A 15,536-nucleotide genomic window follows, 5' to 3' on the forward strand; every position below is an offset into this window, starting at 1 on the left:
TATCCGGAACGTAACCCTTTTACGATTTCGGGTCAATTTTTTCGTTTGGAGACCTGATAATCGATTCCCGTTCCTTTATACAAAAAATATCTGGTTTTATCTAGACACCGCATAATACAACTTTGGACACTGGTCTCCATTACCAGATGAAGACTGGCGGGTTTCAGTTTTTTGAAAACTTATCAGAAATATTGAGTTAGTTGCTCGGCCCTCAGGTAGAGGATTTTAAGGGGTTTTAAAACAAAATTAAACAGTTTTATTTTCCAAAAAATTATCAGGATTAGCCCTTTAAGTCAAACTCTAATGGAGTACAGTTCAGTAAAATTTTAATGATTTTAGAGTATATTTGACTCTGTCAAAAAAGAGTAAAGATCAGCCAAGTGCTAATGATTTTGGGGTGTTTTCCCTTTATCTCGACTGTGTAGTTCAACTATATCTTGAAGAATTGGCAAAAGTTGTAAATTCACCGAGTCTTCAACCTTGACGTAGTTATCAAGTGTTTGTTCATCCGATGCTCCAATCATCCATGCGAAAGTATTGTATAATGGAATAGGTATCGACGATTTACAGTCATCAGACGAGAGGGGACGTGTGGTCCCATTATTAACAGATGATTTACAGTCATCAGACGAGAGGGGAGATCTAGCTCCGTCATTAACAGTTATTTTTGAAAACGCATCTCTTAACTTCAAGGCAGATGTATAAAGGAAGGGATTAGACTTTGTAGACTTCACACCAGATGGAACAGATTTTGAAGTAGATGGTTCGATCGATGAAGAGTTTATTTGATCTGTATCTTCTCCTGAAACGGTAGAATTCGCAGTAAACGGAACAGATTCTGAAGTAGATGGTTCACTTGTTGAACAGTTTATTTTCTCTGAATCATTTGTATCTCTTGTAGATGTGGCACAAGATGTGACAGATTCGGAACCAAATGAGCCTGTCTCTGTTGATTCACGTGTCGAAGACTCAAAATCCTCTGTATCAACCACAAATACCATCTCACTATTTACACGTTTAGGCGGGTGACTGAACACAAGTTGGGGAAATTTCACTTGAAGACGACTTTTCAACATTGATGATCTGAAAAGTAAACAGAATGATTTGATCAAACTTGAAATAAAGTGGGGTTTAACATGCTACTGTTCTGCTCCGACTGGACTAATGAAGACGAGCATACACCATACAGTGTGCTAAGAAGGCAAATTTGCTCGGACAGTGGCACTATGGCCTACTCTTTTATCGAATTCCAACTGCAAAGAAAAAGTTCCTGGTCCACAAATAATGATGATGGAATCTGAATTTTTCCATTACATCAACTTATATATATGTGCCACTTTTTCCTGGTGCAAAGTTCACTTGAATAAATTATATCTTTAAAACCTGCGTTATCAATAATCACAGAAGTAAAGATAAAACAAGGTAAATAAACCTGTTAGTTTTTCACAACATTGAGGGAATATTTAGTGATTGAGTGGTTTTTAGTATTAGGGGGTTTGTGGTGGTAGTTACACTGTAACTCGGCTATCATTCAATCTATGGTATCAAGCACTAATTTCTTTTAACATTCGTTTAATATGAAATCTTTGTTTAAGAATTTGTAAAAATCATTTAAAATCACCCAAAATCATCTAATTCGTATTTGTGTCAAGTTTAAAGCTGACTCTTTAATTTTGATAACGAGTGTCCAAGTTACAAGTATTTGATTTCCTGACCACTGTTCAGAAATTAATCATTATACATCAATAATAAATTGGGTTGTTTATATTTTAACAGTGATCGAGAAATTAAATGCTTGTAAATTGGACACTCAAAAATTGAATGGTCAGCTTTAAACTGGACACAAGTACAAATTTGATGATTTTTGGTAATTTTAAACGCTTTTTACAAATTTTTAAACAAAGATTTGATATTAAATGAATGTGAAAGAAATTAGTGCTAGATACACAAGATTAAATGATACCTGGGTTACAGTGTTAGCAGTGGGTAGTATGTGGTGGTAGTTACTATTGGGTGATTGAGTAAATTGTCCTGCCATCAGTGATTACAGTACTAGTGTTAGGATTAGAATTAGAATGATGAAAAATGATGATAGGGAGACAAGATGAACAAACCATTGATCCTATTACTGGGATTAGGATGATGAACAAGGATAACAAGATAAACAAACCCATAATCTGAAGCATCCAGATCTTCAACTCTACCAACATAAGACTTGAAGACAGCCAGAAGTTTGGACATATACAGTATCTCTTTATCATTAATAATTCTCTTGGTAATTATTTCACTTGAAAACTTCTCAAAAGATTTCTCATACAACTGGTGGTCACTGTCACTCCTGCAAACATAAATATATATGGGGTATAATGTCCTACCTTTTTGCCCAAACCTGGATAATGAAGATGGGAATATATACGCCATGTAATATTCACTGACTGCATCACACTGATCTAGTCTTAATTTGAGTGCGGACTATCAAGGAATCGTTATGTGCATGCCATTGTGTATTTTTGTCCCTTCCAAACTAATAGAGACTGATCTTTACCAGATGCCCCAATCCACTCTGTCAAGTGCACTGCTGTGGTGCTGACACAAACTAGTAAATGGTCCCATAATATAGAAACCTATCTTCATATCTTAGACGTTTGAGGCAGTCTAAGGAAGAGCAGTTTTGGACTGTCCAGCAATGTACTAGTATTAATTTATCTTCAAGGAACTGAGGTAGTCAGTATCAAGTGGTACAGGGTTAAAGTCGATAACGGTATCAAGGACTCTGAGTTTGATGTTACCACTTGATAACAGTATCAAGGACTCTGAGTGTGATATTACAGCCATAGATATCCCTTAATAATGGTATCAAGAACTCTTGAGTTTGATATTACCACTATGGGTATCAAGAACTCTGGGTGTGATATCACTGCTATAGGTATCCCTTGATAACAGTATCAAGGACTCTGAGTGTGATATTACAGCCATAGGCATTCCTTAATAATGGTATCAAGGACTCTGAATGTGATATTACTGCTATATTGGTATCCCTTAATAATGGTATCAAGGACCCTGAGTGTGATGTTACCACTATAGGTATCCCTTAATAATGGTATCAAGGACTCTGAATGTGATATTACTGCTATAGGTATCCCTTAATAATGGTATCAAAGACTCTGAGTGTGATATTACTTCTATAGGTATCCCTTGAAAACTATGACCCCCATCTTTTATTTGTAGTGGAGAAACGTAACAAGCCTAGTTTACATCTGATTGAATTCAAGCCAAATGATTATCTAGCTTTGATATTTTCCAAATGGCAGGAACTCATACATCATGATTTTAAATGTGGTGTATACTGAGAGAATAATTAAACTTCATTTTCAGACATTAAATTAATATTAAAACAATCAGCAAAATGACGTTAATCCGATCAACAGATTTAACATAAAATTAGCAACATGATGTTATCTAGGATATACTGAAAGATGAAAGAAATATCAGTTTTTTTGAATACTTAAACATGAAATTAATAAATACTTACAAATCGCTGGGTTTCTTGTAAAGAAAAGTGACATACTTCTTATAACAAGTCCTATGGTAACAAACTTCTATAGCTTCACAGTCCTTGCCTCGTATATGTTTTAGTATGGATTCATCATGTTTCTTTGTGGCAGCTGCACGAAGTGAACCTGATAGTGAGAAAGTTAAGATTAGATTTGATAGAAATGCAATACAATGGGGTTTAACATCCTACTGTTCTGCTCCTACTGGGCTGTAATGAAGATGAGAATATTGCATGCAGTGTGCTATGAGAGAAATTTTGTCCAGGCAGCGGCAATTTGGCTTACTCTTATATCAAATTCCAACCGGCACAAGTTCTTTTACGTACAAGGCAATGTGTACAACCATATGTATGTTGTCCCTTGAAAGGGGGGCAGAGAGAGAGAGAAATGGGGCTTAATGTCCACTCGACACAACCCAGGTCATTTCGTGACCATCACATGGTTCAATTCTATTTCAATAATTCGTTGCGCGTAGGGGTCTTTAGCTGTGGGAGGAAACCGGAGGACTTGAAGAAAACCTACGAGGTTGGACAGGCGACCCTGACTCCTTGTCACATACAGCTGGGAAATCGAAACCACACCAGTTGACTCAATGACAGACCTAATGATACAGCGTGCACGCTAACCAATCATAAGGATGTACGTGACAGGAGTAGGGCAGTCTGTCCAGTCTTGTGAGTTTTCTTCTGGTCATCCAGTTCTGTAACCCTGCTAAAGATCCTTGATCACCCAATATCAACCTATTATTGATAAAAACTATTTATACCCACCAGCATCTGTTGTCTCTGCTTGTAATAACTTGTCTTTGACCCTTTTACCATGAATTTTCACAAGGAAGTCATCTTTCTTGCAAATGATGCAGACAGCTGGAAGAATATCATCACTTGTTGAAGACTCTGATGGATTTGGTCTCAAACGTTTATTAGGAGAGTGTGTTCCTGTTTCAGCTTTACGTTTTCTTATTCTTATCTCCGCACGTTTTTGTCGCAGTATATCACAGAACCTTTGATAGCAGAACTTGTGATACCCATACAATTCCTCTGCATCTTCCTTCGTACCTAAATATACATGTACACTGGTATAAACCTAAATACTAAATATGCATGTACACCCGTATAAACAAGCAATTTTTACCGGGGATTTTTTACTATGATTTATTTACAAGGATTGGTTCCTGTTTTTCCTCGGATGCATCACTGAGATCCAAACTTGCCTGCACTGTTATGGGGACTCTTCCGTCCCTCTTTTCTTATCGTGTGTGAGGTTTTATCGTCTTCTTCTTGGGATTATTTAAGTTCCTCTTATTATGTAATGCCATCAATGTACTAACTCAAAACTAGATAAAACATATTATAAATAAAGGATTGTGGTCTTTAAAAGGGTTTTGGTGGTCAAATGGTCTAATGCATGCACTTTAGATCATAAAGGGCTGTAGTCAATACACGTAAGTGGAGGGCCGATTGGTCTAACACAGGCCGATTGGTCTGTTTTTAAGTAAAAGGGTTGTATTCAATAAGTGGGTGGGGGAATGGTGTGGTTATACATGTCACTAAAGGGGGATTGGGCGGCCGATTGGTGTTATATCATTTATAGTGGAAAGGGTTAGGGTCTAGCCTTTAGTACACATCATGTACGCATTGTATAATTATGTGTAGAGAGATAGAGAAATGGGGTTTAACATCCACTCGACACAAAATAGATCAGTTCGGGTCTAACATATGGTTCAATTGTATTTCAATAAGCTGCTTGTGCACAGGGGTCTTTAGCAGTGGCTGTTATTATGTTCTTGTTTATGCTCCTGATGGAAATAATATTTACAATACATGTACTGATAGTGTTACACTAGTGACCTACATGTAATTCTGACATCTATTATACCCACCTACTGATGTCCAACAAGCAATCTTGTGGAACAGAGAGAGAGAGAGAAATGGAGTTTAACGTCCTCTCGACACAAACTAGGTCATTTTGGGACTAACATATGGCTCAATTTTATTTCAATAATTCACACGTAGGGTCTTTAGTAGTGGGTGGAAACCAGAGGTCCTGGGGAAAAACCACGAAGTAGGACAGACAACCCTACTTCTTGTCACGTACAACTTGGAAATCGAAACCACGCCAGTTGACTCAATGACAGACCTTATGATACAGCGCGCACATGCTAACCATTTGGCCATCCAACCCCCCTTATAAAGTTATGGAACAGCATCCCTGAAGAATAATGTTACTTACCATTGAAGACATCCCAAAACGTATCAGCTATCTTCTTCTCTTCTCCATCAAGATTTCTCCATTTACCTGCATATCTAACAACTGTGTTCCAACTGGTGTCAGTAAATTTCATTATTACACCAGGGTTGCTTGTTACACGGTGTATCAGACATTTCCTTTCACCTGCAGAGAGAGAGAGAGAAATGGGGTTTAACGTCCATTCGACACAAACTAGGTCATTTCGGGACCAACATATGGTTTTAAATTTTAATGTTTTATTTCAATAACTTGCTTGTGTGTAGTGGTCTTTAGCAGTGGGAGGAAATCAGAAGACCCAGAGAAAACCCACAAGGTTGGAGAGGCGATCCTACTAGTCACATATAAACGTGAATTCGAAACCATGCCAGTTGACTCAATGTCAGGCCTTATAAATATAATACAGCGCATACGTGCTAACCATTCGGCTATCCCCCCAGTTTCACCTGAAACATGCAATATACATGTATATTTGCTATATTGCTTACAAAAACAATGAAATGTGATTGTCAATCTTTAATAACCAAGATCCAGAATAATAAAATAAAATGTGATATACATTACTAGCTGATACCGTTGACTAATGAATCTAGGCCTGTTAGTAACGACAATTTTTGTCATTAATTCATATATGTACATGTAGATTCTACATGTAATAAATCTTTAATCTATCAAGACATTCTTTACCACATAACTTACATATTAATGAGTTTCCTGTCGTGTGAATTCTTCTGTGTACATCCACATCTTTAAAATATTTATCACAAACATCACATTTATGGTTGGTGCTGAGGTGTCTCTGATAACCACTTTGTACCACGAAGAATCTATCACAGAAATTACACTGATGTAATCCGTCGCTCCCATCTTCGCAGTTCAGATCTTTGTGTCTCTTTAGCTGGCGCTTCCATTTAAATGATTTACAACAAACATCACACGTAATCGGCTTTTCACCAGCATGAGTTAATGTGTGTGTTTGCAGATCACCATGGTTACTGAACGAAATACCACAAGATTCACATTCATATGGTTTTTCACCAGAATGAATTTTCATGTGTTTCTCTAGATCTCCCTTCTCATGAAATAAAAAACCACAAATATCACATTCATGAGGTCTCTCTGCTCCATGAGTCATTCTATGTCTTGTGAGCAGACATTTTCTATTAAACGATTTACCACAAACATCACACAAAAGACTGGCGTTGTTTACATCTAGTTGAAATTCACAATCTTCAAAGTGCTCTGAAAAATCTTCTATGGATTCTTCCTCATCAAGCTGGATTGTCTCTTCTTCTTGATCATGAATTGTCTCCCCCTTGCTAACACGAATTGTCTGCCCCTTGTTTAAACTAGTTGTTTCTGCTTTGTTTACTCCAACTATCTCCCCTTCATTCACACCAACTGTCCCCCTCTCGCTAACATGAATTGTCTTCCCTACATTATCATGACTTATCACCCCTTTGTTATCATGTATTGTCTCCCCTTCATCCACATGAATTGTCTCCTCTTCATTAAGATGTACATGTATTTTACAGTGTTCATCTAAATCAGTGTCAGATGTAAATTTCTCATCACAAACATTACATTGATAAAATATTTCAACATTCCCTTCTTTAACATGGTCTTCACAGTGTATTTCTAGATCTGTTTCTAATCTAAATTCTTCATCACACAATTTACACTGATAAACGTTTTCAACATGATAAGGTTTCCTATCTTTGAACTGTACATGACAACATTCATCGACATCATCAGTTTTCTCTTCTTTAACACGAGAATATCCATCTACATCATTAGTCGCCTCTTCTTTAACATGACAATATTCATCAACATCATCAGTTTTCTCTTCTTTAACACGACAAAATTCATTGACATCATCAGTTTTCTCTTCTTTAACATCACAATATCCTTCTACATGTACATCATCAGTTTTCTCTTCTTTAACATGACAATATTCATGTACATCATCAGTTTTCTCTTCTTTAACATGACAATATTCATGTACATCATCAGTTTTCTCTTCTTTAACATGACAATATTCATCTACATCATCAGTTTTCTCTTCTTTAACATGAATATTTTGGTTAGCTTCCTGTAACATATAAAAGTTATTACATAATTAGTTTCCTGTAATATATCATACATGTAAGTCTAAGTCTGGGTCGTCTATTGAATATAGGGGGGGGGGAGTCTAGTGGTTTCCATACCCTGCTTGTATGTGACAAGGAGCAAGGTCACCTGGCCAACCTCGTGGGTTTTCTCTGGTTTCCTTCCACTGCTAAAGACCCCTATGCACAAGCAAAATATTGAAATAATGTTAGTCCCGAAATTGCCTAGTTTGTGTGGAGTGGGTGTTAAACTCACTCTCTCTAGTAAATTGGTAAATGGATATCAGTGTTTGAAGGTATCTTGGTATGGACAATCAGAACAAATGGCCTCAGACGAAACCAGAACACAGTACAACGGGGAACTAGTGAGCGTCTTGAACCAATTACATCACTTCCAGTTTTAATAAAAATCAACTACTTTGTTTGTTTTACAGTGGTTATTATTTTTACCATAAACATATTTTTTAAAATTCATGGACACGTTGAAAATCATTGGTCTTCACCTTTAAGCTGTTGTGGTTTTGCCCTGTACATGTATAATACAGGTGTCAGGATAACCAGGACTACTTCCACCTTCCCATGGAGTCCTGTACTACCACTAGGATTTAACATATATATTGCCGATTTGCCATGGCTACAGTTTCGAACATACATGTACCTACATGAAGAGATGTATGGTGGCCTGGCAGAGTGAGTTTTTACATTATCGAAATGATAGACCTAAATGCCAGCCGGTCTTACCATCCATATGTTGAGATCATAGCCCTGAGGGTAAATCTATGCACTCCTCCTCCTGTTTAATACTTGAACCCTTAGTAATGTCTTTGGATAGAATCTATATGGTCACAAAGACTACCTGGGATGCTGCTACTATTAAGTCTTTTGTGTCTTTATCTCGATTTTGGCTACAGTTCAGATTAAGCATGTTGAGTAGTCTAAGATATGCACTAACTTTTCAACACTAAACATACATTATGCAAGAGCTAAATCTGTCTATATATTGCAGGTCTTTCTTTAGACCTGAAATGTTATCTAAATTATTATTTAGACATTAATTAACCTATCCAGACCATAATCTAGATGGCATCGCTAGCCTGCGATCTTTAATGGATTTTGAACAGATTTACTGCACAACTTTCATTCACGATTTAATGATTAAATGGATAATCAAGACTATGCTGTTTATCGTACTGACTTTAGTAATGATGATCAAGGCTAGGTGGATATTCAATCGCTTTGTTCTCGGTTCATAGTGGATAATTTGAATGAAATTTTCAGCAAATAGCCTTTACGTTATCTAGTTTTTAACTATTATAGTGAGAACTGCCAACTCGTTATCGAATCTCCCATAATGTATCTAAATCTTATTAAGACTTTGCACACTTGTTCCATATGTGGTGGTTGGGTGGCTGAATGGTTAGCGTGCGTGCGCTATATCATAAAGTCTGTCATTGAGTTGACTGGCGTGGTTTCGTATGTTGTACGTGACAATGCGTAGGGTCGCCTGTCCAACCTCATGTGTTTTCTCCGGGTCCTCCGGTTTCCTCCCACTGCTAAAGACCCCTATGCGCAAGCGAATTATTGAAATAAAATTAAACCATATGTTAGTCCCGAAATGACCTAGTTTGTGTCGAGTGAACGTTAAACCCCATTTCTTTCTCTCTCTCTGTTCCATATGTAAATAATTCAGGGGACACTTACAATCCGAATATTTGATGTGTAATAATTTATAGCAAACGAGAAGGTTTCCCGGACCTACATGTACATTGTAGATCAGTTATTGAATAAATTATGATGTTGTATAAACCATTCAGGTCATCTGCAGTAAACAATCATGGCAGTTTCACCGTGGAACATTGACGCCTATCTATATGACGTCAGAAGGAATTCCCTCTAATGTGACTAGAACATTTCCAGAATTCAATTTCTGATGCCGAAGACTACCATTTTGGAATGTATAAAATGATTGAGAGCGGCGGAGTAGTACATCGAAGTAAATATTTACTTTTTACATACGAATTGACGTATTCAAAGAATTTACTGGATTCACAAAATCTTGTTTGAAGGCAAATAATCAACAAAGATTTTAAAATACTTTGAGTGGATATTTTACGTTTTTAGTGTCAAAATATCGCTTACAACCGCTTACATGTATCGATATCTCTTTTTAGTATACAGAGAGAGAGAAATGGGGTTTAACGTCCACTCGACACAAACTAGGTCATTTCGGGACTAACATATGGTTTAATTTTTTATTTCAATAATTCAATTGCGCGTAGGGGTCTTTAGCAGTGGGAGGATACCGGAGGACTCAGAGAAAACCCACGAGGTTAGACAGGCGACCCTACTCCTCGTCACATACATGTACAACCGGGGATTCAAAACCATGCTAGTTGACTCAATGACAAGCCTTATGATACAGCGCGCATGTGCTAACCATTTGGCCATCCAACCCCCCTTTTTTTAGTTTACATAAAAAACTCATTGGTTTTTTTTTTTGCGTTTCCATGGACACCAGACAAACCACAGCCTATAGCCAAAATTGTCCTATAGCTTTTATGGACTTGCAATTGGCACTACTCATGCCAAATTTTATGAAAATCCATGTAGGCATAACTGAGAAAATTTTGTTTTATTGTTGGTCCTGCTGTGATACATCTTGAATATTTCCAAATGGAACTAGATCATTACATAGCCTGTGGGTCATTATTGTATATGTATATATTATTATTATTATTGTTGTGTGTTACTAGAATACAAAGACCAGGGTGGCATACTCACTGCGCTTTTCTGACCAGAAAATGCACAAGGTAGCCGGCAAATGTGAACATAACGCGAGAAAATGTCTCAAAAAAATTACAAACTTGAAAAACGTCGCGCTCTTACAGCTTTCCAGTTCAGATTGCATGTTCAAAACAAAAGCCAGAATCTGCGATCATTGATACCACAGCACGATATCTGGCGTTTCCACCACGCTTATGACGATCTTGACGCGCTCTGAGAAGCACAGTAAGGGCCCCACCCCGATCTGATGGAGGTACATGTATTATTGAAAGTCCAATCTTACACCCCCAACTAGATTGAACATATAAGGAACAGTATATTCTAAGAAATAATTTATCAGAGACCTGCCCTTCAGTAGGTCCTGCTGCCTACTACATACAATCTTTCCACTAATATAGGCTACTAGAAGTTACTTGGTAACAATAAACAATAATTATATATATTTAAACTTAATAATATTTTATAGTTGTTGTTAAGGGGTAGTATTTAAATGACATTTATTCATTCATTTACTACGATATCACCCTTGGTGGAAGTGGATGTAAAATCCCAGGAACGAACGAATATTCATTTACTGAGGTGAGTACTTGAGACCTTGATTATGTAATGTTATCTATGGATTATCTCATTACTACTATTGTCTATAATCTTGTTAACTTATTTAGATACACCATCTTGGGTGCTCAGTTATGGCATAAGTCTACCCCTTAATTAGGGGAGAGCGGGGATGGTTCGGACAGTGGGATGGTCCGGACAGCCCCCATAGCTTTAATCTTTACAAAACAATGCTATCCGTTTTCTGACTGGTTAATTAAATACTAATGATCTCATCTTGTAACATAGAAAACACATGGCAGAGATAAACATTCAAATGTAGTTTTTTTTCTATTTTTGACAAAGTTGATGTAAAAAATTTCTAAAGTTAAATGGTTAAATTAATTTGGTGTTTAACAAGTTTCTTTTTGGGGTACGCTGTCATCTCTTTCTTCCTTCGCTTATTAATAGAAATAGATTGAAAATTTATCATATTTTCATTGTACATAAACATAATGGCGGCTTACATCAGAATTATGGGTTTGGGGTACATCCGGACACTGTCCAGAATTACCCCACAAGTAACAGAACACAATTTTTATGGTAAACAATCACTGGTTTTATTCTATTAGCACGACGTTTCGACAAGTATCCTCTTATCGTTATCAAGCACAATGACATTTAGTAAACTTGGATTTAATATATAAGAGTTCATGATGAAGCCCACAAGTGTTCCGATCAAACCGTTAAGTATTTCCAAAAGTCAGATTTGATAATAAAAAAGAATGATGACTGGCAGTTACGGGGTCTATTAAGTTTACAGAAATTATGGGTACTGCTTTACTGCCATTAAATCAAATTCTGTCAATTCTTCCGAAACCCTTGTTCAGTAGCAACAAGGGGTTGAGTTATTACTACAGATTTGGTCTGTCATTTGAGGGAATAAATTTTTTAGCTTTTTTGATGTAAATTATGGATTGATGTCATACCTAGAGGATAGCAAGTAGCTTTAAAGCTTTAGAATTATCAGTTAATTTCTTTTTGAATATGTTAATTTATTTCCGTCCAGCTATGTTAAAAATATGCCTCAGTTAGATGACATTCAGTTTTAAAACTATCACTACTGTGTTAACTTTATTGTTAAAGGAACTTTTTGAAGAAATAGGACTAAACTGTGAAAGAAATCTTTTCAATTTGCTTTTGTCCAATCGTCCTCCACTTGTCCAAAGTATCCCCCCTGCTAATGGGGTAAATACAGACATTTTACTAACCCCCCAAATATCACTGACTGAATATAGCCAATAAGGTAAAGTCTATTTTCCATTCTTAAGTTCAGAGACAAGTGCATTAGTAGTTGCATAAATGCGAAAAAAACAAAAAGTGTCCGAACCATCCCTGCTCTCCCCGGTCATAGTATAGTTGTTAGTTTATTGCTGACATTCTCAAGTGAGACTTCAGGCATTGACATTTTAGTATTATTTACGCCAATCTCAGATTTTAAAATGACATAACATTGGATCTAAATTGAATATTTTGATGAAATAAGTTTTTGGTGTAGGATACTATGTATATTTTCACAATTTTATGTATATTTTATAAAAAAGATAAACGATGTTAGACGTCATAAACTAATCTTATCACAAACGTTTATCCATCGAATAGTTCATATTCAGATTTCATATCAAGTCAATTAATTAAGTTGTCCATACATTAAAATCATAACACCAATTAACAAACAATACGAGTACCGGTATACCTTATTACAAAAACATCGGTGAACTAATCTAAAATCACAACGGCAATTAAATAACAATACGAATATCTCAACATACTTTACTACAAAAACATCGGTGAACTAACCTAAAATCATAATGCCAATTAACAAACAATACGAATTTACGGTAGTACGACATTTCGGTCCCGCATCAGATGTTTTGGACTCTGATGAATAATTAAAATTATGTGATATATAGTAACAGCTGTTTGTTTTTTGGTTTTATGTGAGGCTGATAGTTGTCTTTTGTTTTATTTAATTGATCGGCGATTGTACATTGATCATGCGATTAACACTGCTAGTTCCCTTTTGTTTTGTTTAATCGGTGAATATTGAACTTGACGACAATAAAATACAGTTGAAAATTTGTGTATATTTTGTAATACTTCGTTTTTCTTTTGATTGTTGTCTTTTCTAATATTTTCTACAAAAAAACCTTTGATTTGTACGCACTAATTTGTCGATTGGTACTGCCATCTACAAGCGGTATCACGTCATTTGGGACTCACGTCATTTGGGACTCAACATAAACGACATTTGGGACTCGGTTGACGACGTTTGGGACTCAACACAAACGACATTTGGGACTCAATATAAACGACAGTTGGGACTCTTAAGAATTTATGAAGAAATAGTAATAACTTATCTTTTTTCGTTTTAGATGATGACCGAAGACAGATTGAATTGAAGACAGATTCAGAATAATAAAAAAGAAATGAAAACATTATTAGTTGTCTTTTATTTAAAAAACATTATTGATCATTTAATTAAGCTGTTACTAATCAATTGAAAAGAAAAACACGGCCGATACATGTCTTTTGATGGCTGAAGACAGATTAGGAATAATAATAAAGAAATGAAAACATTATTATTGATCATTTAATTGAGCTGTTACTATTCAATAGAAAAGAAAAACACGGCTGATACCTGTCTTTTGATGTATTCAACAAGTGAACTGGTGAAAACACCCTTAATGATTAAAGTCGTAAATAAAAACACGGCCGCTGATCACTGTCTTTTGTTGTATTTAATCTGGAGTTGATTAAAGCCGTAAATAAAAACACAGCTGCTGATCACTGTCTTTTGTTGTATTTAATCTGGAGTTGATTAAAGCCGTAAATAAAAACACGGCTGCTGATCACTGTCTTTTGTTGTATTTAATCTGGAGTTGATTAAAGCCGTTAAGAAAATCACGACCGATACCTGTCTTTTATTGTATTCAATTAGTGAAAACACCCTTAATGATTAAAGCCGTTAATAAAAAGCCGTTTATTATATAAAATATATTTATAATTCAATTGGCATTTTGTGACTTTTTCTCAAGTCCCAAACGTGGTATACCCGAGTCCCAAACGTCGTGGTCATATTTTTTTGAGTCCCAAATGACGTGAGTTCCAAATGACATGTACAATGTAATCCTACAAGCTTGTCAAGGAATGCATGTCAACGTGCAGCTTACGGATTATCGTTAACAATTTCTAGGGACTTGTAAAAACAGTGCATATCGTGTAAATATTTACTTTTGTTTTTTGTGTAGGTCATTTTTAAATAAATTCATCTGCATATTTTTTCTTTATTTTTTTAATTTGGCTTATTATAAATTGATTTGACAGTTGTGTTAAACCTTTCCTTTCAACTTACTCCCAAGTCCGAAGCGTCACCTACCCGAGGCCATATTTTTTGGAGTTCAAAATGTCGTACACATGATGACTACTACATGTAAGTCCGAAATGACGCGGGACTGAAAAGACATGTAATTGAATATACAGCGGTGAACTAATCTTGGTTGTGATGGGTAATCATCAAAAATCAACGAGTAAAACTTATTTATTCAATACATTTAAATTGTGTACGAGTCAAGTATTAGTTGTGGACGACATAACCAACGGTTGTGGACGACTTTGCTTGTGGACGAGTAACATTGACCTAAAACCCCGAATTTATAGAATAGAGCTATACACCCTTTAATGAAATAATACAATCAACTCACCATATTCAGTACTTGCTTTAGTTGTAATAGAATCTTGAGCTGATCTTTATTTCATAACGTTTTTTTTATAATAAACACGACAAGGGATTTCAAGCGGTCAAGACAGTACAAATACAACAACTAGGTCAAACGAAAAAAGGTATTTCCGGTGAAGCGCCGTCATCGTTGTATATTCGTGTTGGACATGGATTCAACCTACACGAATAGTTCATTACTGAGGATTAGTTATTGATTCATTTCAATTGCACAACACATACAATTCAGCTCAACCTAACTATATGAATTTAATAATAATAGTAAAAATGTTAATAATTACAATAATAATTGAAATGGGAGCTATTCATATCTGCATTGTTCTCTCAGGTTTCATGTACATATATTATTTTACTGACATTGTAACAATTATAATCCCGACCAACACAAACTTTAAATACAGCACACACACACTCCATCGCCCCCTCCCCCCACCAAAGACTAACACTTTACTTACAACGAATTAATTATCAACAGCATGAATGTCATCTGCTAAGAGAATAAAATAGATC

At 35.9% G+C, this 15,536-nt stretch overlaps 1 protein-coding gene across 2 annotated transcripts; it reads right to left on the reverse strand.

The window, feature by feature from the left end:
• Positions 1-269: 269 nt before the first annotated feature.
• LOC126819478 (uncharacterized) lies at positions 270-15,130 on the reverse strand. 2 transcript variants are annotated; one of them, XM_050547575.2, is made up of 7 exons: positions 14,992-15,130; positions 6,501-7,893; positions 5,787-5,948; positions 4,325-4,612; positions 3,533-3,680; positions 2,171-2,338; positions 270-1,083 (listed from the first exon to the last, which is right to left on the reverse strand). In XM_050547575.2, exons 1-7 carry the CDS (start codon positions 14,992-14,994, stop codon positions 384-386), a joined length of 2,862 nt encoding a protein of 953 aa, XP_050403532.1. In that variant the 5' UTR covers positions 14,995-15,130; the 3' UTR covers positions 270-383. The 2 variants fall into 2 exon arrangements, with proteins under 2 accessions (XP_050403532.1, XP_050403533.1); XM_050547576.2 differs by lacking the exon at positions 6,501-7,893 and having other exon boundaries at positions 14,992-15,110.
• Between the last annotated feature and the right edge of the window lie 406 nt (positions 15,131-15,536).

The sequence above is a fragment of the Patella vulgata genome, chromosome 4 (genome assembly GCF_932274485.2).
Source record: "Patella vulgata chromosome 4, xgPatVulg1.2, whole genome shotgun sequence".
In the NCBI taxonomy this organism is placed as follows: Eukaryota; Metazoa; Mollusca; class Gastropoda; family Patellidae; genus Patella; species Patella vulgata.